The sequence below is a fragment of the Haliotis rubra genome, unplaced genomic scaffold, assembly GCF_003918875.1.
Source record: "Haliotis rubra isolate DU_JTF1 unplaced genomic scaffold, ASM391887v1 Scf30, whole genome shotgun sequence".
Classification (NCBI taxonomy): Eukaryota; Metazoa; Mollusca; class Gastropoda; order Lepetellida; family Haliotidae; genus Haliotis; species Haliotis rubra.
This window is the reverse complement of record NW_025766969.1, coordinates 685,456-712,538: the sequence shown is the minus strand read 5'-3', so window position 1 is coordinate 712,538 and position 27,083 is coordinate 685,456. Positions and strand designations below refer to the sequence as shown.

The 27,083-nt window shown below is 38.4% G+C and overlaps 1 protein-coding gene across 3 annotated transcripts in view; it reads left to right on the top strand.

The window, feature by feature from the left end:
* The first annotated feature begins 5,550 nt into the window (after positions 1-5,550).
* LOC124282564 (nucleolin-like) overlaps positions 5,551-27,083 on the top strand; it is a 69,754-nt gene continuing 48,221 nt past the window's right edge. The window contains exons 1-5 of one of the 3 annotated variants that reach the window (XM_046718574.1): positions 5,551-5,574; positions 15,084-15,185; positions 17,247-17,547; positions 18,748-18,819; positions 24,008-24,119. In XM_046718574.1, the coding sequence (XP_046574530.1) occupies positions 17,265-17,547; positions 18,748-18,819; positions 24,008-24,119 (467 nt within the window). In that variant the 5' untranslated portion in view covers positions 5,551-5,574; positions 15,084-15,185; positions 17,247-17,264. Of the gene's footprint in view, positions 5,575-9,472; positions 9,507-12,640; positions 12,668-15,083; positions 15,186-17,246; positions 17,548-18,747; positions 18,820-24,007; positions 24,120-27,083 lie in introns of those variants that run through there. The other 2 variants (XM_046718575.1, XM_046718573.1) reach the window with 2 other exon arrangements.

The following is a 27,083-nucleotide window of genomic DNA, read 5'->3' as shown; positions in this document are numbered from 1 at the left end:
CCAGTTAGGAAAATCTCCAATCTCTGTCAAAGCTTTGTCAATAGCTTCATATATCCCTGTTGCATCTGCTTTTTCTAACCCCCAAACACACAAGAACTTTGTAACTGGTTTACATTCAACCTGCTCAATGTATCTCACATATATTATTTCCTCTTCAGTCACTGAACTGTCAGTACTACCATCACACAAAATTGTAAAGCAGCCCCCTTTCACATCATTCATAATTGTGTCTGTAATGTTTTGTGCAATAAACTTCACAAATGTTCTTGCCTGTTTATCACTACAATAGTTTTTCATAAGATCTACATCAAAATTCACGGTCTGAAGTCTCAAAAGTTCAACAAACTCTGTAAAGGGCATTTCCGCCAGCGAGGTGGAAAGCTGTTACAAATAGTTTGCTTAATTTTGCTGTCTCTCTTTCATTAAGATTTATCATCCCTTTTCAATTTCTGACTGGCCTGGTTTAATTTCTGAAGCATACTGGGCACTAAGTGCAAGTATGTGTTCATCATTGCCACATGGTTTTCCAGTTTACTTGTTCTAAATCCCGTGAACCTGTCACAAAGTGATTCGCTTTCCATCTCTTCCAACCGGACGCCAAACCCCATGCAAACTTTGCAAAATAGCAGATTCCTTTCCCTGTCACAAATAAGCCATTTACTGTATTTTGGCGGAGGCCAGCTTTGGGGAATGCCTCGTGTCTGTTTCTTGTCATCTTCGGTCTTACATGTTTGGACACATTCAGCATCGCTATCGGCAGTTTCAGTTTCATTAGTGGCAGATACGCTACACTTACTACCACTGCCTGTCGGCTCTGTTGAAGGCCAGTTAACACTTTCAGAGGTTTCATTTATTTTGGCCTGCTTTGGCTTGAAGAAATTTAAAATTGTTTTGTATTTCTTCTCGGACATTTTAGCTAGATCTATCGTCAGCTTCGTTGCATGGTGTAAACATCCTGTCCCAGAATGCAAAGAATGACGTCATGTTACCTCCTGTCATCTCCTGTCATGCGCAATTGAAACCAAAATGGCGGCGCCCATGAGCATGACAAATAACAGACGTTGCAAGATTTCATTTTGGGATACGTTTTGAATGCCAGAATGTCAAAAGTAAACACTTTTGTCAGTTTTATTAAAAAATGAAGACGGTAAGGTGAATTTTAAGCGTGCCATTATGGCACATCTGAGTAATTGTATCCGTGCCATTTTCAAATTACCCGTGCCCTCGGCACGCAAATGAGGGGAATTTCGATCCCTGCCTAATAAATAGAATACATTGAACGAACGGGCTGACATGTCCAGTGTAATGTAACCGTACCGATTCGAAAAATATAATACTAATAAACTCCATTTCAATGTAATCGAAAAATTGCGCATACGCCGGTAAGCAACTACTTGAAACTCTCAACATCGTTGGGCTTATGCAATGACATAGCTAGTAGAGATGAAATGTCATAGAGCGGAGCTTAAACACGCTCACTGAGCTAGACAACCGTGTTACTATGTAGGCGTCATAGGGCATTGTTTTGAGAATGTGCTTTCAAACAAAATCACATAAAATTACGTAAAAGGGTATTATGACGTATTTTTACAGTTTGTGGTGCTGTATTCTAAAGGTAAGCCCTCGTTTTAACGTCTCTTTCCCAGATGAATGCCAACGTGTTTATCGACGTCAAGATAAACGTTTTGTGCAACCCTGTGTTATTGAGAGAGATTGTTTAGGTGGAGGAGGAGTAATGGTTTGGGGTGCCATAAATGCTCATTTTCGTTCACAGCTTGTTTTTGTGCAAGGCAATTTGACGGTTATATCCGACTAGTCTTTCAACATAATGCTCGGCCACACACAGCCTTTGAAAATGGAATTGTGTTTTCATTGCCTCTCAGTATACTTTCTCAGTGAAGTGCAGATTCTAGTAGTTGATTTTGAATTGTCCAATCCAATTGTTTCATTTGCATCTGTAGGTTCACAATTGTGTCCTTTGCCCCTCTTATCAGTTTCAATATTGCTGTAATAAGTGTTTTCACTCAACTCTCAGTAGGACAGACATTTTTCATCTGTGGAAAGGAAAAAATGTACTTTGGCATGATGTAAAGTAGGCAGAACTGTTTACACATGTCAGTACTCTATTCACTGTCAAAAATGAAATATTTTCTCACAACTAAATCCTTGCACTGACGCGTGGAGCTAAATAATGTTGACTGACAAATGAAATGTGCAGCTATATCATGAGTATATGAGTTAGGAATTAGATCATGGGCATGTAGAGTGTACAGAGCTTAGATCCCCTGTTGATGGTGGGGAGCATTCAGAGCTTAAATCCAATGTCGATTAGCATTGGGAGTGTATGGATCCCATGGGGATGTGGTGTACAGAGCTCAGATCCCCTGTTGATGGCGATGAAGAGTTGAATGTTCAGAGCTTAGATCCCGTCGATGGGCATGTGGAGAGTTTAGATCTTAGATCCCCCTGCCAGTGGGGATTGGTGTGTACAAAAATTGGATCCTATGGGGATGTGGTGTACAAAACTTAAAACCTCTGTCGATTCGGATGAGGATTGTTTAGAGCTGTGATCCCCTGTCGATGGGGATGGGGAGTGTTTCAGAGCTCCAGATAAGATTTAGCTCATGTTGGTACTGTCCCACTGTATTTTTTTGGGGTGCGTATTATGAATGTTGAGTGGGTATTTCATTTTCCGTTACCCACTGCTTTCAAACATGTGCGTATTTCAGTCATTTTACTCACCTAAGTATTCTGTGACTGAGTAAGTTTACTAAGCAGGTATGTTCTGCCTTATGACTATGTCATACCTAATCAAAACCAACTTAAATATAATGGAAATGAGTTCATAAAAAATCCCTCATCCTAAATGGACAGTGCAGCACTTGTCCTATACTAACAGTACAACTTGATAGCAATCGATGTCTTTTTCATTACGCAAGCGATTTTTATAATGTATTCCGTACGCATTTGTTTTAAACTTTTTGCGTATCTAACATTTTAAATGCGTAGTTGGTACGCAACAATTATTTTTCAATGCGTAATTGGAAATTTTATATGCGTATTTTACCCGGATACGCAGCTTATCTGGGCCTCTGGTGTTTACAGCTGTGATCCCCTGTCGATGGGGTCTGGGAGTGTTTACAGCTATGATCAACTGTCGATGGGGATTGGGAGTGTTTCAGAGCTCCAGATAAGATTTAGCTCATGTTGGTACTGTCCCACTGTATTTTTTTGGGGTGCGTATTATGAATGTTGAGTGGGTATTTCATTTTCCGTTACCCACTGCTTTCAAACATGTGCGTATTTCAGTCATTTTACTCACCTAAGTATTCTGTGACTGAGTAAGTTTACTAAGCAGGTATGTTCTGCCTTATGACTATGTCATACCTAATCAAAACCAACTTAAATATAATGGAAATGAGTTCATAAAAAATCCCTCATCCTAAATGGACAGTGCAGCACTTGTCCTATACTAACAGTACAACTTGATAGCAATCGATGTCTTTTTCATTACGCAAGCGATTTTTATAATGTATTCCGTACGCATTTGTTTTAAACTTTTTGCGTATCTAACATTTTAAATGCGTAATTGGTACGCAACAATTATTTTTCAATGCGTAATTGGAAATTTTATATGCGTATTTTACCCGGATACGCAGCTTATCTGGGCCTCTGGTGTTTACAGCTGTGATCCCCTGTCGATGGGGTCTGGGAGTGTTTACAGCTATGATCAACTGTCGATGGGGATTGGGAGTGTTTACAGCTCTGATTCCCTGTCGAAGGGGAGTGTTAAGGACTTAGATCCCCTGTCGATGGGGATGGGGAGTGTATACTGCTGTGATCCCCTGTCGATGGGGAAGTGGAGTGTTCAGAGCTATGATCCCCTGTCGATGGGGATGGGGAGCGTTAAGGACTTAGATCCCCTGTCGATGGGGATGGGGAGTGTTTACAGCTATGATCCCCTGTCGATGGGGAGTCTTAAGGACTTAGATCCCCTGTCAATGGGGAAGTGGAGTGTTCAGAGCTATGATCTCCTGTCGATGGGGATGTGGGTTGTTTAGAGCTATGATCCCCTGTCGATGGGGATGGGGAGTGTTTACAGCTATGATCCCCTGTCGATGGGGATGGGGAGTGTTTACAGCTATGATCCCCTGTCGATGGGGAGTCTAAAGGACTTAGATCCCCTGTCAATGGGGAAGTGGAGTGTTCAGAGCTATGATCTCCTGTCGATGGGGATGGGGAGTGTTAAGGACTTAGATCCCCTGTCAATGGGAAAGTGGAGTGTTCAGAGCTATGATCCCCTGTCGATGGGGATGTGGATTGTTTAGAGCTATGATCCCCTGTCGATGGGGATGGGGAGTGTTAAGGACTTAGATCCCCTGTCGATGGGGATTGTTTACAGCTATGATCCCCTGTCGATGGGGAGTGTTAAGGACTTAGATCCCCTGTCAATGGGGAAGTGGAGTGTTCAGAGCTATGATCCCCTGTCGATGGGGATGGGGAGTGTTAAGGACTTAGATCCCCTGTCGATGGGGATGGGGAGTGTTAAGGACTTAGATCCCCTGTCGATGGGGATGGGGAGTGTTAAGGACTTAGATCCCCTGTCGATGGGGATGGGGAGTGTTAAGGACTTAGATCCCCTGTCGATGGGGATAGGGAGTGTTAAGGACTTAGATCCCCTGTCGATGGGGAAGTGGAGAGTTCAGAGCTATGATCCCCTGTCGATGGGGATGGGGAGTGTTAAGGACTTAGATCCCCTGTCGATGGGGATGGGGAGTGTTAAGGACTTAGATCCCCTGTCAATGGGGATGGGGAGTGTTAAGGACTTAGATCCCCTGTCGATGGGGAAGTGGAGTGTTTACAGCTATGATCGCCCGTTGATGGGGAGTGTTAAGGACTTAGATCCCCTGTCAATGGGGAAGTGGAGAGTTCAGAGCTATGATCCCCTGTCGATGGGGATGGGGAGTGTTAAGGACTTAGATCCCCTGTCGATGGGGATAGGGAGTGTTAAGGACTTAGATCCCCTGTCGATGGGGATGGGGAGTGTTTACAGCTATGATCCCCTGTGGATGGGGAGTGTTAAGGACTTAGATCCCCTGTCAATGGGGAAGTGGAGAGTTCAGAGCTATGATCCCCTGTCAATGGGGATGTAGATTGTTTAGAGCTTAGGTCCCCTGTCGATGGGGAAGTGGAATTTTTAGAACTATGTTCCCCTGTCGATGGGGAAGTGGAGTGTTTACAGCTATGATCCCCTGTCGATGGGGAGTGTTAAGGACTTAGATCCCCTGTCGATGGGGAAGTGGAGTGTTCAGAGCTATGATCCCCTGTCGATGGGGATGTAGATTGTTTAGAGCTTAGGTCCCCTGTCGATGGGGAAGTGGAATTTTTAGAACTATGTTCCCCTGTCGATGGGGAAGTGGAGTGTTCAGAACTATGATCCTCTGTCGATGGGGATGTGGATTGTTTAGAGCTTAGATCCCCATTCCATGGGCATGGAGTCTACTGTTGATGATGGAAGCAAATGATGTGTTGAGAATCAGGACAAGCATAGCTGAAGACAGAGCTTTGTGAAAGGTAAATGAGTTCAGTCAAGTTTGCTTATTTTTCAAGTGGTGTCATGTTAATTGACCTGTTGTGACTTTCTGCAAACTGAAACTTCAGAAGGGTGACAAACGTTTATTATCTCGACACCTCGTCTGTCCGTCCGTTCGTCCGTAATCATTTTGTTTCCGGAGCATAACTCAAAAACCGTTTAACATTATTCAACAAAAATTGGTAGATATATCAAACAGAATAGAACCTGAGGTGGTGCCTTTTGCTATTTACAGATTTTTGTCATTTTTATTTTTCTCGGTTTCCATGGAAACATTTAGGACTTAGTCTCAAAAACAATTAACATAATCATAGCTCATAGACATATTCATGAAGAGTATTTTGCCATTGCGGGGGATATTGATGACTTTGTCTTCTTGTTTTTCTTGGTTTCCATGGAAACGACTTGAACTTAATCTCAAAAGGGAGGGGTGACCTTCGTTTCCGGAGCACAACTCTAAAACCGATCAGTATCTTTCTTCAAGACTTGGTAGATGTATCAGACATTAGCTAAAGTGGTGCCTTTTGCTATTGACAGATTTTTGGCATTTTTATTTTTCTTGGTTTCCATGGAAATGATTCTGACTTAGTCTCAAAAGGGAGGGGTGGGCTTCCTTTCCGGAGCAGAACTCGAAAACCGTTCAATATCTTTCAACAGAACTTGGCAGATATATTAGACAGATCTTGAAGTGGTGCCTTTTGCTATTTGCAGATTTTTGGCGTTTTTATTTCTCCTGGTTTCCATGGAAAGGTTAGGACTTCGTCCCAAAAGGGAGAGGTGTGCTTCATTTCCGGAGCACAACTGAAAAACTTCTTAATATTTTTCAGCAAAACTTGGCAGATCTGTGAGGCAGATGCCAAAGTGGTGCCTTTCGTTATTTGCAGATTTTTGTGATTTATTATTTTCTCGGTTTCCATTGAAACGATTCGGACTTAGTCTCAAAATGGAGGGGTAGGTTTTCGTTTCCGGAGCACAACTCAAAAACTTCTTAATATCTTTCAGTAAAACTTGGCAGATGTGTGAGGCAGATCTCGAAGTGGTTCCTTTTGCTATTTGCAGATTTTTGTCATTTATGTTTTTCATGATTTCCATGGAAACGATTTGGACTTAGTCGAAAATCAAGCTGGACTTTAAGTACAGTATATGACCGTCTATAAGCCGAATTTTGAGGACCCAAAAAAGCAGTCTTAGAAGGGGGTCATCTTCTCCATGGGTTACGCTTTCGTCAGTTTTTTTCCAGGGGTAAGAAAACAACATCGTATCACTTCGCGTGAACAAACAACAGAAGATGACTTAGTCAGTAGAGACGTCAAATTTGCAATTAAACATCACTAGACAATATTTTTTTCCTTTTAAGTTTTAAGTTGTTTTTGCTGGGCATTGTATTATTTGCAGGGATTAAGATTACCGTGTGTATTCGAGCCGGAAATAGCAATCAGCTGTGCACGTTTCTCGGCGATCAAGTTCAAACATGCACAATGATATAACGGGGCGAATTCTGACGCAGTCATCAGTAAAATATAATACAGAGTACTATTATTTAACCCAAAGAAATATAACCTAGCATTGAGTAATTTTAATTACTGTTTTTATGTAAAATATATATAATCAACACTAAGGTTATACGGACCCTAATGAACGTGGTAAGCAGAAGTTGTACGCACATTGAATGGGGTAAAATACGGAAGCCATTTAAATTCACACATTTTTACTGATGTTACTGTAAACTAGCAGTCAATGGAAAACGAGGTGGTAATCAGTTCGTGATTGTTGAATGGGGTAAAATAAGCAAGCCAGTTTGTTGCTACAATAAATATGATATTTAGAGAAACAAAATATCTTATACATTTTCTGTCAACTACACCTCGTTTCGATCCGTGAGTAGAGGCAATATATATGATTGTGAATTCTTTGAATAATGTGAACCAAAGTTATAATTATTGGTAACTGCCAGTTGTCTGTGTTTGCCGCGATTAGGACCCCATCGCAGGGGATCGACTTATGCATGAAACATGCCATTTTGACACTGATTTTAACCCTTTCAACACCGCAGGCCGCTTAAGCGGCCACAACGTTATGAGTCCCCAGACACCGGACGCCTATTAAGCGGCCAGGCAGTAGTCACGTCAAAATGAGACATAATTTTAGGAACCTACCTGACTTATGATTCATATATTAAATCTATGACATTTTACAATGTCTGAAAACACTTATTAAATTTCAATTTATCATATATTATCAGCAGAATTAAAATTATAAACTATTTTTCGCAATGTTATTGAAAACAACGATTCTCGGACACATGCTTCGGCATTGGGTCTACAATTACATTGTCAAAGAGCAAAGTAACGATGTTTTGAGGAATTCATTAAATAAATTGAATAAACTAATGAATAAAATCAACAACAGCATTCATAAAAGTTGTCAAACGTACATATAAAATTACTATTTCCATCTTTTTGTGCGATCATGTAATGCAAGTCAAGTCACTGACGAGTGACATCTCGGCTCTCGCCGTCTCAATCTTCACGCTCGGACACGATGTTTAATGCGAAAATATATACATGAAGCATTTTTGTCACAGGTCATAACCTAGCACGATACGTCCAATAAGTTCCATAATTTACGTACAGGTAGCGATTTCTTGCTTAATATGTTCAGAATACCATTATTTTACCCAAAACTTTTGTCTAAATCTGAAGGTTTTCGTTTCACGAGGGCGGTATCCATTGCCGTAATATGATTGGCTGCCTCAGGTCCGTGTCTGATTTTGACCAATCACTACCCTTATAGCAGACTGTGGCGAAAAGCGTCATTAGAAACCAATCTTTATCCAATAAAATCACTTCTTACAACTGTGAAAATACTCTTGGCAAGGGTACAGTGATATTGTTGATGTTCAGAGCTTTCGAGCGATGCCCGACATCAAGCGATTAAGCCTCGCATGTTATGCACCACGAAGCCGAAAACTGAGGTATTTTCCATTGTTATGTCATGTTACCGGCGGAAAGCCACAGATATCGGGAAATTGGCGACCATACATATTATTTAAGAAAAATTTTTATAATAATTTTCTGATGGCGTAAAATGAAAATATAAAAGAAAAGGCATGGGCATGTTATCACATGTCACAAATGGAAAAAAATCGCCATAGTTTTGCTTCTTTCGTGGTTTATCTGGACGTTATAAATGTAAGCTTGCATTTTCATTCAAAATTACATTTATTTAAGTTGTAGTTGTATTATTTGAATAATATTATAAAAATAAACTTCATATTTATCAACAGTAGGATTAGATCTTTTAAATGGTGTATGGGATGTAGTAGCAATAACGTTTTACAAGCTTATAATTTCCTTCATAAACATAGGCTTCATCTATGACCTCAGGGTCTCTGGGAACTCGGTGTCATGGCAGTAAATGCCTCTGGTTGACTGGTGTTGAAAGAGTTAAGGGACAAGTTTGGGGGTCATCCTATCCATGGGGTCGGCTTATAGACGGTAATATACGGTAACTGTCAGATGATTCGTTCTGTCAAAGATGTGGGGTCTGGGGGGATATGTCATCTTCTGAAGACTCTTGTTAAATCCCAGACACCCTACAGTCACCCATTTGACACAAAAGGAACTGCAATCACATTGCAAAAAATATAATTATTAGGGACTGGTCATATACTTATAGGGGTGGGTTTGCTGGTCGGAACTATATCACATTTTGCTGTCAAATAGTATTCTTTTAAATGTATTTTGATCTCAAGCGGTGCCTCCATTTCGCCTGATTCCTCTTCATCTTCACTGGAAGATTGTCTTGCAAGATGTAAAATCGGATCGTATTGATACGGTCTAACATCCATTTCAGAAATGACATCAGGAACACCTTTTACTGCTTCAGAATCTATGGACACTTAAGTTGTGAGGTAAAATCAAAGAGGCAGCCATCAGCAACAGGCACATATGACGTCATGTCACGTGATACCCCCTCTACTCATTAACTGTCGGGTGTTTCCGTAAAAGGCGGAAATACGAGTACGTTTTTTGGGTTTTTTTTTGCTATTTTACAAACTTTTTGTTCAATTTTAATCACGGAAGGTGACTTTTAGAATATCCTTTACAATATATCAAAAGTTTTATTTTCATTCGGATTCCCCTTTAATGTTTGAACGGTTTTGTGGAAGCTTAACTTTATTAACTAATCAACTAAGGCCACCCTTTTAAAATAATCTGGATTATGGATTTTTTCAACTGAAATGCATTGTCGGAGGGGGAGGGAGGGGGAAATCACTTCAATTTTTTTAAAAATTTACATATATTTTTGGGGGTGGGGGCTCAACTTGACATATCAAAATATATAGTAGGCAGGTGGGGGGGATCAATAATAAGCATGATGTTTGACATGTCAGGCCTCAAAATTGCAACTAATGATTCATTTATTAAATCTGTCACTTTTCACAATGGCTGAAAACACTTATTACCCCAGTACATTTCAAATGACCATATCGAAAGAATTAGAATTATCACTTTTTTTGGCAATGTTTTTTTTTTTAAAAAAAAAAGATTCTCGGACACATCCTTCGGCAACGGGTCCATATCAACGTTGTCTATGAGCAAAATATCTAAAGGATTGTTTCGAGGAAATAATAAACAAATTGAATAAACTAATGAATAAAATCAACAACTGTACTCATTAAAGTATTCAAAACGTACATTATGAATTAATATTTCCATCATTTTGTGTGCGATCATGTAATGTAAGTCCAGTGACCTTTCGGCGCATCGGACTTCACGCTTTATATGTTTAATGCTAAAATATTTGAATGAAGCATTATCGTCACAGGTCATAACCTAGCACGATACATCCTCTAAGTTCCATATTTTACGTTTAGGTGGTGATTGTTTGCTTAAGTTTTGTTACGAGGACAGTATCCATTGCTGTAATATGATTGGCTGCCAAAGGTCATGTGCATGATTTTGACCAATCATTGTCCTTATAGCAGACTGTGCTGAAAAAGCGTCATTAGAAACCAAATTTTATCCAATTAAATTGTTTCTTACAACTGAGAAAATACTCCTGCAGTGTATCATTGATGTTCAGAACTTTCGAACGAACCATGCAGTGCTCCCTATAAATTTCCCATGCTCCTTGAAATTCTATTTTGCTCCAAAGTATAAAAAGGATAGAAGCGTGCATGCATGCCTGCGTGTCATCAAGGTTAAACGTGTATCAAAACCTGTCAGATTCCCATTGTATTCGTACCTTCCATTTGCAGACGATGCTTAGAGTGCGCTGTAGTCAGGGGCGCGTAACTCTTGTTTATCAAACCTACAAGAACGATCACAAATGCCAATTCAGTGAATATTTCCTAAAGGGGGTTAAAATTGCAAATAAATATGCCGTTCTTTATTTCAGAATACCACTTATATGAAAAAAACCGAAATATTATTTAATGTATAATTTCTAGCGTTAATGAATGTTTGAATTTAACTAATTTTACTAACCCCCGAATAACTGAAGTCAATTTCTTTTAATGTTCAAAACCTACTGGCTCTAACTAGTCTTAACTCCGAATTGCTAAAAGCTCACTATCCTCAATGACCAAATCCTGACTGATTTTCAAAACTGAACTCCGAATGTCTAATGACTGACTTTCTAATCTAACTCTTAACTAATTTCTAACGTCTAACTATCAGCAATGTCAAACTAACTGATCTCTAAAACCTGATTCTGGGAGCATGTGTTCTCCACTCACAGGCAATTGTCGTGCAGTCAGTGTCTATGGAATTTTAACTCAGCGAAGTACCTGCATTTCGATGAATGTTTTAAATTCTATTAACACTAACTGAACGAGATACATTTGAGAGAACTCGCCCGAACACATATTGACATGCTCATTGAAGAGCAACTGACAGCAGTACGAGTACTAAGTCCCATGGGATACTCGTACTGCTGTCAGTCGCTCTTCAATGTGCTTCACCGGGTGGCCCTCGAGGACCAGAAACTTTATGACTGCTCTGTACTCAAGCTTATCCATTTCTGCTGTTTCAATATGGGTACATGTGATTAGATGTCACATGACTGGAAACTAGCTATATGTGCATGTTAATATTATGTTTATGTGAATGATATAAACAATTCTTCAATATCATACAGTTTATAGTCCCACCCATGAAGCAAAGAAATATGCCATGGAAAAGCCTGTACGCAGCTAACCAGACTGTAACTTATCTTTTACAAATAATCTTCATCAATTATAAACAACAGAACAGATAATAAATTCTCAACAGCTTTTAATCAATTCAACACCAATTAATAATCAGCTAATAAATGTATCAAATTTAGAGTATCAATTAGATGTCAATATGTTACTCTCAATACATTGTGACATCATTTTTGACAATTAGTTTGTCGATCTAAACATTGCAAATAGCGGTTGAGGAAATACAATGCAAGTCGTTCTAAGTATACCCTAGGAAATAAAACACAGATGTTAGTTGGTAACAACTGCATGTTTATTTCACCATCAAACTACATATATCAAAACATTTCAGTAGTTTGGCAATACTATACCACGGTAAAGTTTAATGTGGATATTTACTTGACCAACTGGAGAATTCCACTCGACCCAGAGGTCGGGCAATGCTATTTTTCAACCCCTGAACAACGTTGTTAGTGTTATGCAGGAAGTCGTTTCTCAGACTTGCTGTATGAGGCCCTGCATTACCGTGTTCGTAGACAAAGCCACATGATTGTTGCTGGATAAATGACAACCCAAGTGGTCGCAAAAAGTCATCCCTGTATCTTCGAGCACTCAGGTGGCCATGAATAATCACAAGTCTCATTTTGTGATCGTCACAGACCTCTCCTCATTCCATCACGCTACCAGCACCAAATGATCAGACTTGCTGAATGCAATTCAGCGCTACGTGTTCACCTACTCGTCTGTGAACAAGAGCCCTAACGTCATTACTGTACAGGCAAAACCTACTCTCGTCGGTGAACATCACATGTCACCAATCACGCATCTGCCAACGTCGAACTAGCCTGGTCCCTTGTCACTTGAAGAGTCAGATGCACTCTGCGGTAGGGTTGACGTACTTGAATGCCATGTTCTTTAGTTGCCGGTACATTGTATGTACACATGTCATTTGGTTCCCAATTGCACAGATCGATGCTCATGCTGTTAAACACTGGATTGTCTGGTCCAGACTCGATTATTTACAGACCGCCACCATATAGCTGGAAAATTGCTGAGTGCGGCGTAAAACTAAACTCACTCACTCACTCACTTACTCTCATTGTATGTCTGCTGATACGGTGTCCTAGTGCCGTTGCTGCCATGGACGTCGCCATTACCAAACGATTTCTCAAATGAGTTGTCTGGGTGTGGCGATCCTCACTGGGCATTGTCACACGTGGTCAACCACTCCTAGGCCTGTCTGACGTATTGCCCGTGTGCCTTAGTCATTGCACCAATCTGACAACTGCTTGGGTGCAGCCGAAGGTTCTGGCAATGACGCCGTGTTTAAGCTCCTTGTTAGGTCATTTCGACAGCTCTCTCTCTTTCGATTTGCCTCAAATGTGGCATATTTTTGTGTTTATTTTACTCCTGTATTGCTCACTTGTCGCGTAGGCTGTTTTATACTGTCAGTATGCACATGCATTTCGTGGTACATTAGAAAAAGTCGTTTTGGAGTTTTTTAAAACTTGTTTCGCCATTTGTTCCCAAAAAGGATGAGTCTGTAAGTGTTGCATGGCTCAATATGGTTTTATCACTTCATTATCCACCCTCAGCATGTATTGTGGGGTTATATCATCGATGCCTCGTCCGTCCGTCTATCCATAATCATTTTGTTTCCGGAGCATAACTAATAAAACATTCAATATTTTATTTCCCCGGCATGTAATGCAGGGGGATATAGCTGATGCCTCGTCTGTCTGTCCGTCCGTCTGTGATCATTTTGTTTCTGGAGCATGACTCAAAAACAGTTTAATACTTTTCAACAAAAGTTGGTAGATATATCAAACAGAACCTAAGGTGGTGCCTTTTGCTATTTACAGATTTTTGTCATTTTTATTTTTCTCGGTTTCCAGATATCTGAGGCAGATCTTGAAGTGGTGCCTGTAGCTATTTGCAGATTTTTGTCATTTTTTTTTTTCATGATTTCCATGGAAAGAGTTGGACTTAGTCTTAAAAAAATCAAGCTGGACTACTGTCAGATGATTTTTTCTTTCAAATATGTGGGGGCCGGGGATATATGTCATCTTCTGATGACTCTTGTTCAATTTGAAGATATATCAAACAAAACCGAAAGTGGTGCCTTTTGCTCTTTACATATTTTTTGCAATTTTTCCCCCCGGTTTCCATGGAAACGATTCAGACTTAGTTTCAGTCAAAAGGGAGGGTTGTTCTTCGTTTCTGGAAAACTCAAAAACCATTCAATATCTTTCTACAAGACATGGCAGGTATATCAAACAGATCTTGAAGGGGTGCCTTTTGCTATTTGCAGATTTTTGTCTTTGATATCTTTTGTGATTTCCATGGAAACGATTTGGACTTAGTCTAAAAGAATCTAGTTGGACTTAAAGTAACTGACAGACAATTTGTTCTTTCAAATGTGTCTGTGTTGTGGGGAAGGGGAGGATTTGTGATCTTCTGATGACTCTTGTTTAGAAATCATCATTTAAACTGTTGATTATTACTTTAGAGGCTTGTGTGAGTCTTGTATTTAGCTTACTATAAGCAATCTATTAGTCTTGACGAAAAACATCCATGATTATATCACGGATAGCCACATATTACAAACCCATACAGAAGAAGAAATACATACACAGAAAATGTATTTAAATGAAAATAATTGAAATGAAACCAACTCTATTCTTAAATATACCTATCACACTATATTGTATTGAAAAAATGTCAACCACTATCCCAGCAACAGCATTTTGACACACAATAATATGTTTGAAAAACCCAAGAACCATCCCTGACTGATCATGAATGATCAACAATAAACATATTTGTCATGAAACAATGTCCATTTTATACTGACAAACACCCAAAGAGTTGGTTCCCGAAGCAAAAATTTGTACAATATATTTCTGTTGTCAATGTTTAGCACATCTATATTAATGTATGGAACCAGTTTACCAAATATTTACTATATATTGGCGAGAAATTCACCCTGCATGTGTTGTGAATATAATCAGAGAGGCTTTCTTATTGGCAAATCATGTTCATCAAATTTCATCTGCTCTCACACTTTGGTGGGTGGGTGCTTGGTTGTTTTTGGAAACCCAGTTTCTTTCATTTTCTTTATTTATCAAAATGCATGGAACACTAAACCTTACTGTTTCCAAAATTTACAGTCCTTATGAAATGACACTTGGTAAGCAGAGCATTTACTTGTCTGTAAATAGGTATTCTTTGTTTGGATATACTTCTCACCGTATTTTAAATGTCAATGTATCTCATTTAAATAACCCTTCATGTGCTCAGGGAACTGCTGCAAAGGTGAAGCCAGGCAAAGGCAAAAAGGTTGCACCTCCAGCTCCAGCATCAGATGAGGATTCCAACAGCTCCCATGAGGAAAGTGAAGAGGTATGTAAGGCAGTTGAGTTTTAAAAAATGCAGGTAATTCCATAAAAGAATATCCAGTTTAAACCTTAATAACAAAAGTTTTAGCTTTAACATACAGAATTTCTGGTAAATATATTTCTTGTAAAATATCATATTTCAAATTTGTCATTGTTCCAGTATTTGGGTATCATCTGACAATAAAATACCTTCAAATTTTCAGTCCTTATAGTAGATTGTGGCCAAGAAATCGTCATAAGAAACAAATATTTATCCAATAGCATTGCTCCTTGCAACTGAAGGTCCATACTCAATTATTTACATAGCTGGAATATTGATGAATGCAGAGTAAAACTAAATTCACTCACTCACTCACTCACTCACTCTTACAACTGAAAAAATACTCCTGGCAAGGTTATCCTGATATTATTAATGTTCACAGCTTTTGAATGATCCCCAACATCAAATGAATCTTCTCGCATGTTATTCATACAATGCTTTGATAATGGAGATGTTTCCTGGTGTTGTCATGTTGCTAGGGCTGCAACGAATACACTATGTGGCGAATATGATACGTATCATGAATATTGGGTAACGAATACAAATAATTATTCACGAAAACAATATTGTAGTTAAGTGATTGATGTGCAATATTGAATGCCCATGTTGACAGTTTTGATTTGTCACAGCAATAACCAGTGATCTCATGACACTCAAATTTGGTATGTAATAGTTATAGTCGACAGTACCATGTGTGGCCTTGGCAAACTAACATGACTTGAGCTACTGCAATGCTAGTACATATTCAATCCTTGCATATCTCGCTTTCCAAAAGTGCACAAGGGTTCAAGTAAAACATGCTCCCTTAAAAAAAATAGTAAGTATTCCTTAACATTCGGTTCTGGTGACCACGTATAACGAATGGAATTCATGAAGGGCTACGGTTCGATTCACCGAATATGTGAGTGAAACGTTACAGCCTTACATGTTACCAAGCAGAAAGTCACTTTTGGGGAGAAATAGGCAACAATACATATTATTTAAAAAATCTCTTTTATAATAATGTTCAATTTTCCGATTACATCGTAAATGAATATGAAAGAAGTATGTAAGAGGATATTATGACATCTTACAAATAAGAAGAATGGTCACAGTTTTCTCTTCCTTCATGGTTTATTTGGACATAAGTTTGTAAGTTTGCTTTTTCATTAAAAATAGCCTTATTAATGTTGTAGTTGTATTATTATCCCCCCCAGCATGTAATGCGGGGGAATATAGTCGACGCCTCGCCCGTCCGTCCGTAATCATTTTGTTTCCAGAGCATACCTCAAAAACCGTTCAATATTTTTCAACAAAAATTGGTAGAAATATGAAACAGAACCTAAGGTAGTGCTTTTGCTATTTACAGATTTTTGTCATTTTTATTTTTCTCGGTTTTGGACTTGGTCTTAAAGGGGTGTGGGCTTCGTTTCCGGAGCATAACTCGAAAACCGTTCAATATTTTTCAACAAAACTAGGTAGATATATCAAACGGACCCTTAAGTGGTGCCTTTTGTTATTTACAGATATTTGGCATTTTTATTTTTCCCCGGTTTCCATGGAAAGGTTAGGACTTAGTCTCAAAAGGGAGAGGTGGGCTTCATTTCCGGAGCACAATATTTTTAAGGCAAAACTTGGCAGATCTGTGAGGCAGATGCCAAAGTGGTGCTTTTAGGTATTTGCAGATTTTTGTGATTTATTATTTTCTCGGTTTCCATTGAAACAATTCGGACTTAGTTTTAAAATGGAGGAGGGGGCGCTTTGTTTCCGAGCACAACTCGGAAACTTCATAATATATTTCAGCAAAACTTGGCAGATATGAGACAGATCTTGAAGTGGTGCCTTTTGCTATTTACAGATTTTTATTTTTCCCGTTTTCTATGGACTAAGTCGGAAAATAAAATCAAGCTAGACTTTAAGTAACTGTCAGATAATTTGTTCTTTCATAAATGTTGGGGGCTGGGGAGATTTGTCATCTTCTGATGACTCTTGTTTGAACTTTTTGAGAAACATCACATTGTAAATAATAATTTTCTTTCACCATAGGAGAAACCCAAACCAATTATGATGAAAAAGAACAAAAAATCCATTGTCCAGTCATCCATGAAAATGAAACAAATAGCAAATGATGACGATGACAGTGAGGATGAAAGTGAGGATGAAAGTATTGAGGATGACAGTGACAGTGAAGAAGAGAACACAAATCCACCTATAATAACCAAGGAACAGGACGAGGACGAAGACGAGGACAGTGATGAAGAGAGCGTGCCTGTCACAAACAAGATGGCTGAATCTTCCGGGAGTGATGAGGATGACAGTGAGGATAGTAGTGAAGAGGAAGTTGAAGGTAGCCATTTTCATGTATTCTTTCTTCTAAAACCAGTTCTCATTGTGCCTATATATTCTAGATTAAATATTGCATTTTGCATTATGCAGACAGGATTAATAAAGCATAATATCCTGGAGTTTTATCTATTTGAAAGGATAAGCAGCCATATATTTTGGTTACAGACCATTACACTGCTCCTACCATTACATATTCAGCCTCACAATAAGCAACATTTCCCAAGGAAACTTAAACCAATGTTACTAAAATTCCAAAAGAAACTGTCAAGAAGACGGTGTCAAAAACATTTTAACATACACTGAACAAAATTGGCAAAGGATCATGTTTTGATGATGTAATATAATCATCCAAGCAATAAAGATTGAAACATTCCTGTACACTATGATGCGGTTACTATTTGGCCTCACTTTCATAACGAAAGTATTGAGACATGCAGTCATGGACGTGAGGTACTTGGTGATGTAGGAAATTATGTATGTTTAGAAACTGTTAAATTTAGAACACAACCACCAATTGTAACCCAATACTTGTTTGATCAGCATTCTTTCAGTATGACTTTATAGATACAATTTTGTTATCCCCCGCAACGTGTTTTGCGGGGGGTATTAAAATGGACTCCGTCCGTGCGTCCTTCCGTCCGTGCACATTTGTCTTTTCCGGAGCAGAACTCTAAAACCGTTCAATATTTCTTCACCAAACTTGGCACATAGATAGATCTGGTGGTGTACTGGTGCCTTTTGGTAGTTTTGGAATTCTGAATAAAATATTTTGGCATTTCCATGGCAACAAGTTTGACTAAAACTGAAATTGGTGGTTGTCCTCTTTTCCGGAGCTGAACTCTAAAACCGTTCACTATTTCTTCACCAAACTTGGCACATAGATAGATCTGATGGTGTACTGGTGCCTTTTGGTAGTTTTGGAAATCTGAATAAAAAAATTTGGCGTTTCCATGGCAACAAGTTTGACTTTGACTGAAATTGGTGATAGTGTTTTTTTTTCTGGAGCAGAACTTTATAAACCTTTCAATACTCTCCTTCCACTTTTCTATATACACACCTAAATATTTGACATAATCATAACTCGTAGACATAATCATGAAGAGTATTTTGCCATTGCGGGGGATATTGATGACTTTGTCTTTTTAAGTTGATTTTCAGCTGCTCGAGATGCACTACAGTGCAATGTTTTTATGTGTTGCAGATGAAGTGAATGGGAAAAGGAAAAAGGCACAGAAAGAAAAGCCAGTGAAGAAAAGCAAAACTGAGACTATTGGTAAGGGTATTTTAATCTTAAAGAAAGATAGCTTTCAGATTCACATACAGTCATTCCTCGCAAAAATGCTCTTTGTGATACCGTGGATTCGGTTAAACTGGAGGGTAATCCGTGGCTCCCATAAAAAAAAGAGTTGCCCAGCGATCACACATGTTCATGTCATCGAAAATAGCATATCAACAAATGCGCTGTTGATCTCTGGTTAATTGCAATTAACAGTGTATATCGTACATATCCATGGTTTTACAGAACATTCAGGGTTTTCTTGAATAATCAGCCGAACAGCTGAACTTCATAATAACTTATAAAAGACAACTTTATCATAAATTCCATCAGGTGAGTACTTACGATGTTTGCTGTGATGCAACACACAGTGTTATTGCGCAGGTAAACACTGCCATCCAAAAACGTATGATGAAAACACATAATATAACAATCTTCCTCGACTTGCATTTTATTTGATTACATTCATTAAAACTGTTTACAGTAAAATTGAAGAAAACGTGGGTTAAATGACATTAACTCATTCTATAGGTGTACCACTTCCGCTTACCTTGTTCATGAGGGTCTACTTTTCACGCCTTCTGCAATAGCACGAATTTCGCTTTATCCTCAGCAATCACTAACAGATTAACGCCTTGTCATCCAATTAATTGCCAACATTTTGTTACCCCCCCCCAGCATGTCCGTCCATAATCATTTTGTTTCCAGAGCATAACTCCAAAACCTTTTAATATTTTTCAACAAAAATTGGTAGAAATATCAAACAGCACCTAAGGTGGTGCCTTTTGCTATTTACAGATTTTGGGCATTTTTATTTTTCTCGGTTCCATGGAAACGATTCGGTCTTAGTCTCAAAATGGAGGGGTGGGCTTCGTTTCCAGAGCACAACTGGAAAACTTCTTAATATCTTTCAGCAAAACTTGGCAGATATATGAGACAGATCTCGAAGTGGTGCCTTTTGCTATTTACAGATTTTTGGCATTTTTATTTTTTGGGGGGTTTTCATGGAGACGATTCAGACTTAGTCCCAAAAGGGAGAGGTGGGTTTCGTTTCCGGAGCACAAATCGAAAACCTCTTAATATCTTTCAGCAAAACTCGAAACAACTCGAAAAGCCTTGGCACATACATAGATCTGGTGGTGTACTGGTGCCTTTTGGTAGTTTTGGAATTCTGAATAAAATATTTTTGGCGTTTCCATGGCAACAAGTTCGACTTGGCCTGAAATTGGTGGTAGTGCTCTTTTCCGGATCTGAACTCTAAAACTGTTAAATGTTTCTTCACCAAACTTGGCACATAAGTAGATCTGGTGGTGTACTGGTGCCTTTTGGTAGTTTTGGAATTCTGAATAAAATATTTTTGGCATTTCCATGGCAACAAGTTTGACATAGACTGAAATTGGTGATAGTGCTCCTTTCTGGAGCAGAACTTTATAAACTTTTCAATACTCTCCTTCCACTTTTCTATATACACACCTAAATATTTGACATAATCATAACTTGTAGACATAATCATGAAGAGTAGTTTGCCATTGCGGGGGATATTGATGACTTTGTCTTCTTGTTTATACTAGAAATCCAATTAAACATATTCCTAAAATTCTCAATAATTTCTGGTCATACTATATGTATAATGCTAAAAATATTTGCATGAAGCATTATTGTCACAGGTCATAACCTAGCGCGATACATCCTCCAAGTTCCAAAATTTACGTATAGGTGTTGATTGTTTGCTTTAAACAGTCAGAATAGCATGATTTTACCAAAAACATTTAAGTCTTAAGTTTTCGTTTACGAGGACGGTATCCATTGCTGTAATATGATCGGCTGCCTTAGGCCACGTGCATGATTTTGACCAGTCACGATCCTTATAACAGACTGTGGCAAAAAGCATCATTAGAAACTAATATTTATCCAATAAAATCGCTTTTTACAACTGAGAAAAACTCCTGGCAATGTTGCAGTGTATCATTGATGTTCAGAACTTTCGAACGAATCATGCAGTCCTCCCTATAAATTTTCCATGCTCCTTGAAATTCTATGTTGCTCAAAAAAAAAACCCGGATAGAAGCGTGCATGCATGCCTGCGTGTCATCAAGGTTAAACGTGTATCCAGATCAAATCCTGTCAGATTCCCATTGTATTTCACTCCTGCCATTTGCAGACGACGCTTAGAGGGCGCTGTAGTCAGGGGCAAGTAACTCTTTTTTGTTGACCACACCTACGAGAACGATCGCAAATGCCATTTCAGTGCATATTTCCTAAACAGGGTAAAAATTGCAAACAAACATGTCGTTGTTTATTCCATTTTTTCTCCCAAGTAGTGTTTGCAGAATAATAAGCAAATATTTGTCCAGTCGGCGGGAACAAATCTGCAATTTCCATAGTTATTAATTTTATTTTTCTTCCCCTTCAATTTTCTGAAATTTCGTCGGGTCCGTAATCCAAGTTTTAAAAAAAGGGTGGCCTTATAGAATGAGGCAAATTAACTATGCCATTTCACACTTTTTCATCAATCTTACTGTAAAGTTTTTAATGAATGAAAATGGGAATATATTTAATCCAATGAAATGAAATCTAGGAAGATCATTTTATAATGTGTTTTCTGACATAATATGTTTTCGGGGTGGCGGTGTTTACTAACTCTATGCCGTGGTGTGTTGCATCAAAGGAAACATCGTAAGTACTTGGGTGATGGCGTGGCTTTATGAAAAACAAAGCATTGAAAGCTACTATTACATGGAATATGTGATGATAGAAAGTATTCATTTTTCTTTTTATCATTTTCTGATTATCTTATCTTAACAATGATGATAAAAATGGAATAAGTGAGGGGCGTACTGCAGTCTTATTCATAGCCACGCAACTTTTTCCTTTCATCATGCAGATCCTTCATGTTATCAATATCCATTTTGATTAAGCAATATTAAGTTTGTTTCTGAAAATATAGCTTTCATGTTAATAAACTGTCAGATTAGACCTTTCTAGTAATGATGTTAGATGGTAAAAATTTAGAATCAATGACCTAAGGCAAATCTTAATTAATCCTTATGTTAATATCCTTGTAGTAGAAAAGATATTTGCAAACAGTGACATGTATGTGTTAAATTAGAAGCAATTTGACCTGGCAAAAGTTATTGTTTATTCAAAAAACAATGGGGGCCACAATTGGCACTAAAATGGGTGAGGGATAACAAATGATCTATTTTCTGCTAATATATGTCATTGATGTGGAATAGGAACACTGCCATCTTTTAGACATGTTTGTCCGGACTATATCTCTAAAACTAATGGGTTTTGTTTCATGAAACTGTGTGCACAAAATACCCAAGTTGGCAAATAGGTTCACTCTCACGTAGCCAGAGTCTAGAGCCAGGGTTATCAGCTTCTTTAATAGTTTCGCCATTCATTAATAAGTTCAGTTTTTTGGTTTTTGAGTGAACGATCTGATTTAAACATATTTATTTCCAATGAAAGGGACCCGTGAAGATCCAGGGTAGAATAGGTCTTCAGCCCCCCATGCTTGCCCCAAAATTCGACTATGCTTGTCGTAAGAGGCGACTAATGTGGATCGGGTGGTCCGGCTCACTGACTTGGTTGACACATGTCATCGGTTCCCAATTACGCAGATCGATACTCATGCTGTTGATCGCTGGATTGTCTGGTCCAGACTCGATTATTTACAGACCACCGCCATATAGCTGGAATATTGCTGAGTGTGGCGTAAAACTAAACTCACTCACTCATACTGGGGGGAAAGTCATGAAAGGTGAGGTGCTTATGACATTGTTGTTGTGGTAACTATAACCTTTTTATCCCACCGGCATATAATGCGGTGGGATATAGTCGTCGCCTCGTCCGTCTGTCCGTCCGTCCGTCCGTAATCATTTTGTTTCCGGACCATAACTCAAAGACCGTTCGATATTTTTTAACCAAAATTGGTAGATATGTCAAACATAACCTAAGGTGGTGCCTTTTGCTATTTACAGATAATTGTCATTTTTATTTTTCTTGGTTTCCATGGAAACGTTTTGGACTTAGTCTTAAAGAAGGGTGGGCTTCGTTTCCGGAGCGTAACTCAAGAACCATTCAATATTTTTCAACAAAACTTGGTAGATATATCAAACAGATCCTAAAGTTGTGCCTTTTGCTATTTGCAGATTTTTGGCATTTTTATTTTTCCCGGTTTCCATGGAAACGATTCGGACTTAGTCCCAAAAGTGAGGGGTGGGCTTCGTTTCCGGAGCATAACTCAAGAACCGTTCAATATTTTTCAACAAAACTTGGTAGATGTATGAAACAGAACCTTAAGTGGTGCCTTTTGCTATTTGCAGATTTTTGGCATTTTTATTTTTCCCGGTTTCCATGGAAACGATTCGGACTTAATCCCAAAAGTGAGGGGTAGGCTTCGTTTCCGGAGCACAACTCAAAAACCTCTCTATATCTTTCAGCAAAACTTGGCAGATCTGTAAGGCAGATCTTGAAGTGGTGCCTTTTGCTATTTGCAGATATTTGTGATTCATTATTTTCTCAGTTTCCATGGAAACAATTTGGACTTAGTCTCAAAAGGGAGGGGTAGGTTTTGTTTCCGGAGCACAACGCGAAAACTTCTTAATATCTTTCAGCAAAACTTGGCAGATATGTGAGTCAGATCTTGAAGTGGTGCCTTTTGCTATTTGCAGATTTTTGTCATTTATTTTTTTCATGATTTCCATGGAAACGATTTGCACTTAGTCTAAAATCAAGCTGGACTTTAAGTAACTGTCAGATGATTTGTTCTTTCAAAGATGTGGGGGCCGGGGGGATATGACATCTTCTGATGACTCTTGTTTTAAAATTGGCATTTGGCATTTGTTTCTCCATATAGGATTGATACCATTGAACTGGAAGTTCAATCTTCAGTAGGTTGAAGGTTTCTCTGCATGTTCAGTGATAACTCGTCAGTATTTTCTCCAGAGGTTTGACAGTCACCCACCTGAGATTCCCATGCCCCTTCATGTTTTGTGCCTTCAAAATTTTCTACTCTACTATCCTGTCATTGCAAGTCCCTTGGACATATGTATAGACCCTGATATACCCTCATCCTTCCTTACACATATCTATGTAGGAAAATATATTTTTGTATCCCAAAGTGTCTACTTCAAAGTGTCTTGAAACCATGATGTCACTATTTTCTTTGTAATTTCAGTGACACTCTTTATTGCAAACCTTGGCCGTGAAACAGAAGCAAAGAAACTTGCAAAACTTTTCAAGAAAAATAACATTGAGGTGAAAGATGCCAGGAAGCTGCCCAATAAAACGTGAGTTAAAGTAAACTACCATTCTCATATATTATACTCATGTGTTGATCCAGTGAATGTAGAGTAATTACAGCCATGGTTACCCCAAAGTCATAATGGAGGGTCCCTGTGGATATGCACAGAAGTCGTCTCCCAAGCACCAAATTGCTTGTTGTAAAGGGCAACTAAATTAGGCAACCTATTAGCTATTGGTTGCTCTAGTGCCTGTATTGGAAGGGAGTCCTGATAGTGGAACAGCAATGGTTCCAGGAAATTCTTTCCTTTACCCAACACACTACTTTGACCCTGAATTCACCTAGATGAGTGAGTGTTCATGCTGAGCCTTGGGCCCTGAGCAAACTATACTGTACCAAATAAGTTAGGGATATTGGTATTTTTATGATTTATATTTTATCAGTGTGTCAATGAATAAATAGATCATTATTCATAATTTCAAAATTTACATATATCCCTAACTATTTTTGTTCAGTATTTTTGACTTTGACTATGTCTTTTTGTGGAATTGATTGTCAGGGTTAGACCGTAACTTTTTAAAGCACAAGAAAAAAACTGCTTGTGACTTTTTAAGCTACAAGCTAAATGAAATTTAAAGAAGCAAAAACATAAAAATAATTCCAAAATCAATAACCTTTAGTTTTCACAAATTAACAAAACAAGTTAGATAATGTCAAGTCAAAAGCTTTAGTGGTAATACTATTAACATTTTACATGTCTGTCGGAACAAGTCTCACTCTCTCTGGACTGAGAAACTGTAAACACTGTCTGACTAGTCAGTCTCATAAGTTAAAGTCACTGTGCACTGCAGGTATCATATGGTAGTAGGATGTTTTGACCTTTGGCCATTGATCAAGCATCTGTTAATAAATGGCCTTGGTCTGAACTGGGAAAGACTGGGTCCCTCAATATCAGTGCACATTAGTATGTTGCAGACTTTCTAATGAAAGTCTGCATCTTCAGTCATTCTTTATCCTTTTCATAGTTGAAACGCCTCTTTCACAAGAGGCATTAGATAGGGATATTAGATAGATATTGTTTCTGATTTAAATCAACAGAAACACGGGACAGTGTTGCATCATACAAAGGAGAGAGACCCGACACCAAGCAGAGGGGCCACATATTGACTAAAGATTGATATTTACTGTAATGCTGATGCTGTCACAACAATGCCTAACTATTCACATGAGTTTTCTAACCTGGCCTTTGGCTTAACACTTGTGAAATAAGCGTCTCTCTTCCTTAGCTTTCCATGCTGCATTATTGGGAAATTCCTTAGATCTGGGCCCCCTCAATTGGGATTGTAGAAGGGGGTCGGCATATCTACAGGTTATACTTCCGTGAAATGTTTTTCAGGGGGTAAGAATTAATGTTACATATAGCTTTGAGTGAACGAACAAGAGAAGACAACTTTGTCAGTAAAGACAGTAAATTTGCAATTAAACATCACTAGACAAGATTGTTTACCATGTCAGTTCTAATTCGTTTTTGCTTTACATTGTATTATATGCAGGGATTAAGATTACTGTGTCTCGTATACAGAGCCGGAAATTGCAATCAGTTGTGCACACATCCCCCACAATTTACCAGTGATTTTCGAGATGAATTCTGATGCAGTGGTCGGGAAAATATAGTATCTGAAACTGTTATTTTATCAAGAGAAATATTTACCATTGTGTAATTCTAATTGCAGGTTTTGCTCTATCAATGTAAAATATATATAATAATAGCTAAGGTTATGTGACAGGACTTCGGTGTATTGTTTTCGCTGTTACCCCATTCTGAAGTATACCCTTGGTGTGCCAGGCTATTATTAATTTGCCACGAGTTTGTGATGTTTTCGACGCTTGCATCCTTGTGCTTTAACTATAATAGTTCAGGGCAAAAGTGAGCTTTATTACACTATACATGGTGGTAGAGCGAACTGTATTTCTTAAGCCACATTTTGCTTGTCTTTAACTCTTGATGAGACCCCTGAACCCATTTGCAGTTTCAAAGGGTTTACGTTGTTTTGCAAGTAAAAGACAGTGAATGCGTGGTTAGGTTTAATGTTCTATTGAACGACTAAAACAAAATATAGCAAACAATTACCCTGTCAAGAAAATTGTCAGTTTCATTATTCCAGTTTCTCCACAAAGAACACTAAGACCAGCTAACTTACTTTGAGTGACTGGGATTGATTGATTGCTGCCCTGAAAGAAGAATAAATCTTCATTTCAAAACATTTTAGGATGTTTCAAATCCCAGAAGGGCTTCCATTGATACATGTCCTCACTGTTGTGAGAATACACATGTAATGCAAGAATATGACAGTAACTTTACAAAATCTATTAACTGTTTTAGGAGTCCTTCCTCCTCATCTAAAGACTGTCCAATATACAATAGACGACCATCAACAGAATTAAACTCATAAGAAACATTAGTTTTACTGATGGCAAAAACCTTTTAAAAGTTCTAAAGTAAATTGAACTTGTGTGTGTATTACCAAAATACCCTCTGAGCTTGTGATCACTTCTTCAATTAATTGCCTGAACAGTTTCTAACCACAGGATATTAACATATTCAAAAGAAATTAAACTAAAATATTTTTTGCCAATATTTACTCCATTCTCTCTAGAAATTGCCAATCAAACTAGACAGGGTTAACACAACTGTTTCAAAAGTACTGTGTGTTCCATAACACCAATCTGAAATAAATGTTTACCAAGTTAAAAACCAAACCAAACCCCAAAATATCAAAGTGACTTAGCTTCAGCCAACCAGATCCAGCAATTTACAAGAATGGATACCTGGAGGACATTGATGTCTCATAGCAACTATCGTAGGGCACATAACTTGTCACCCTCACAGAATGGGCATGGTTAATCACTGATTAATCCTCAGAAGATTTTGTTTCTTCTGAAAATATTATACAGTGGAACTGTAGAGGACTCAGGACTAATTATAATAAATTTCAGTTCTGTCCACAAG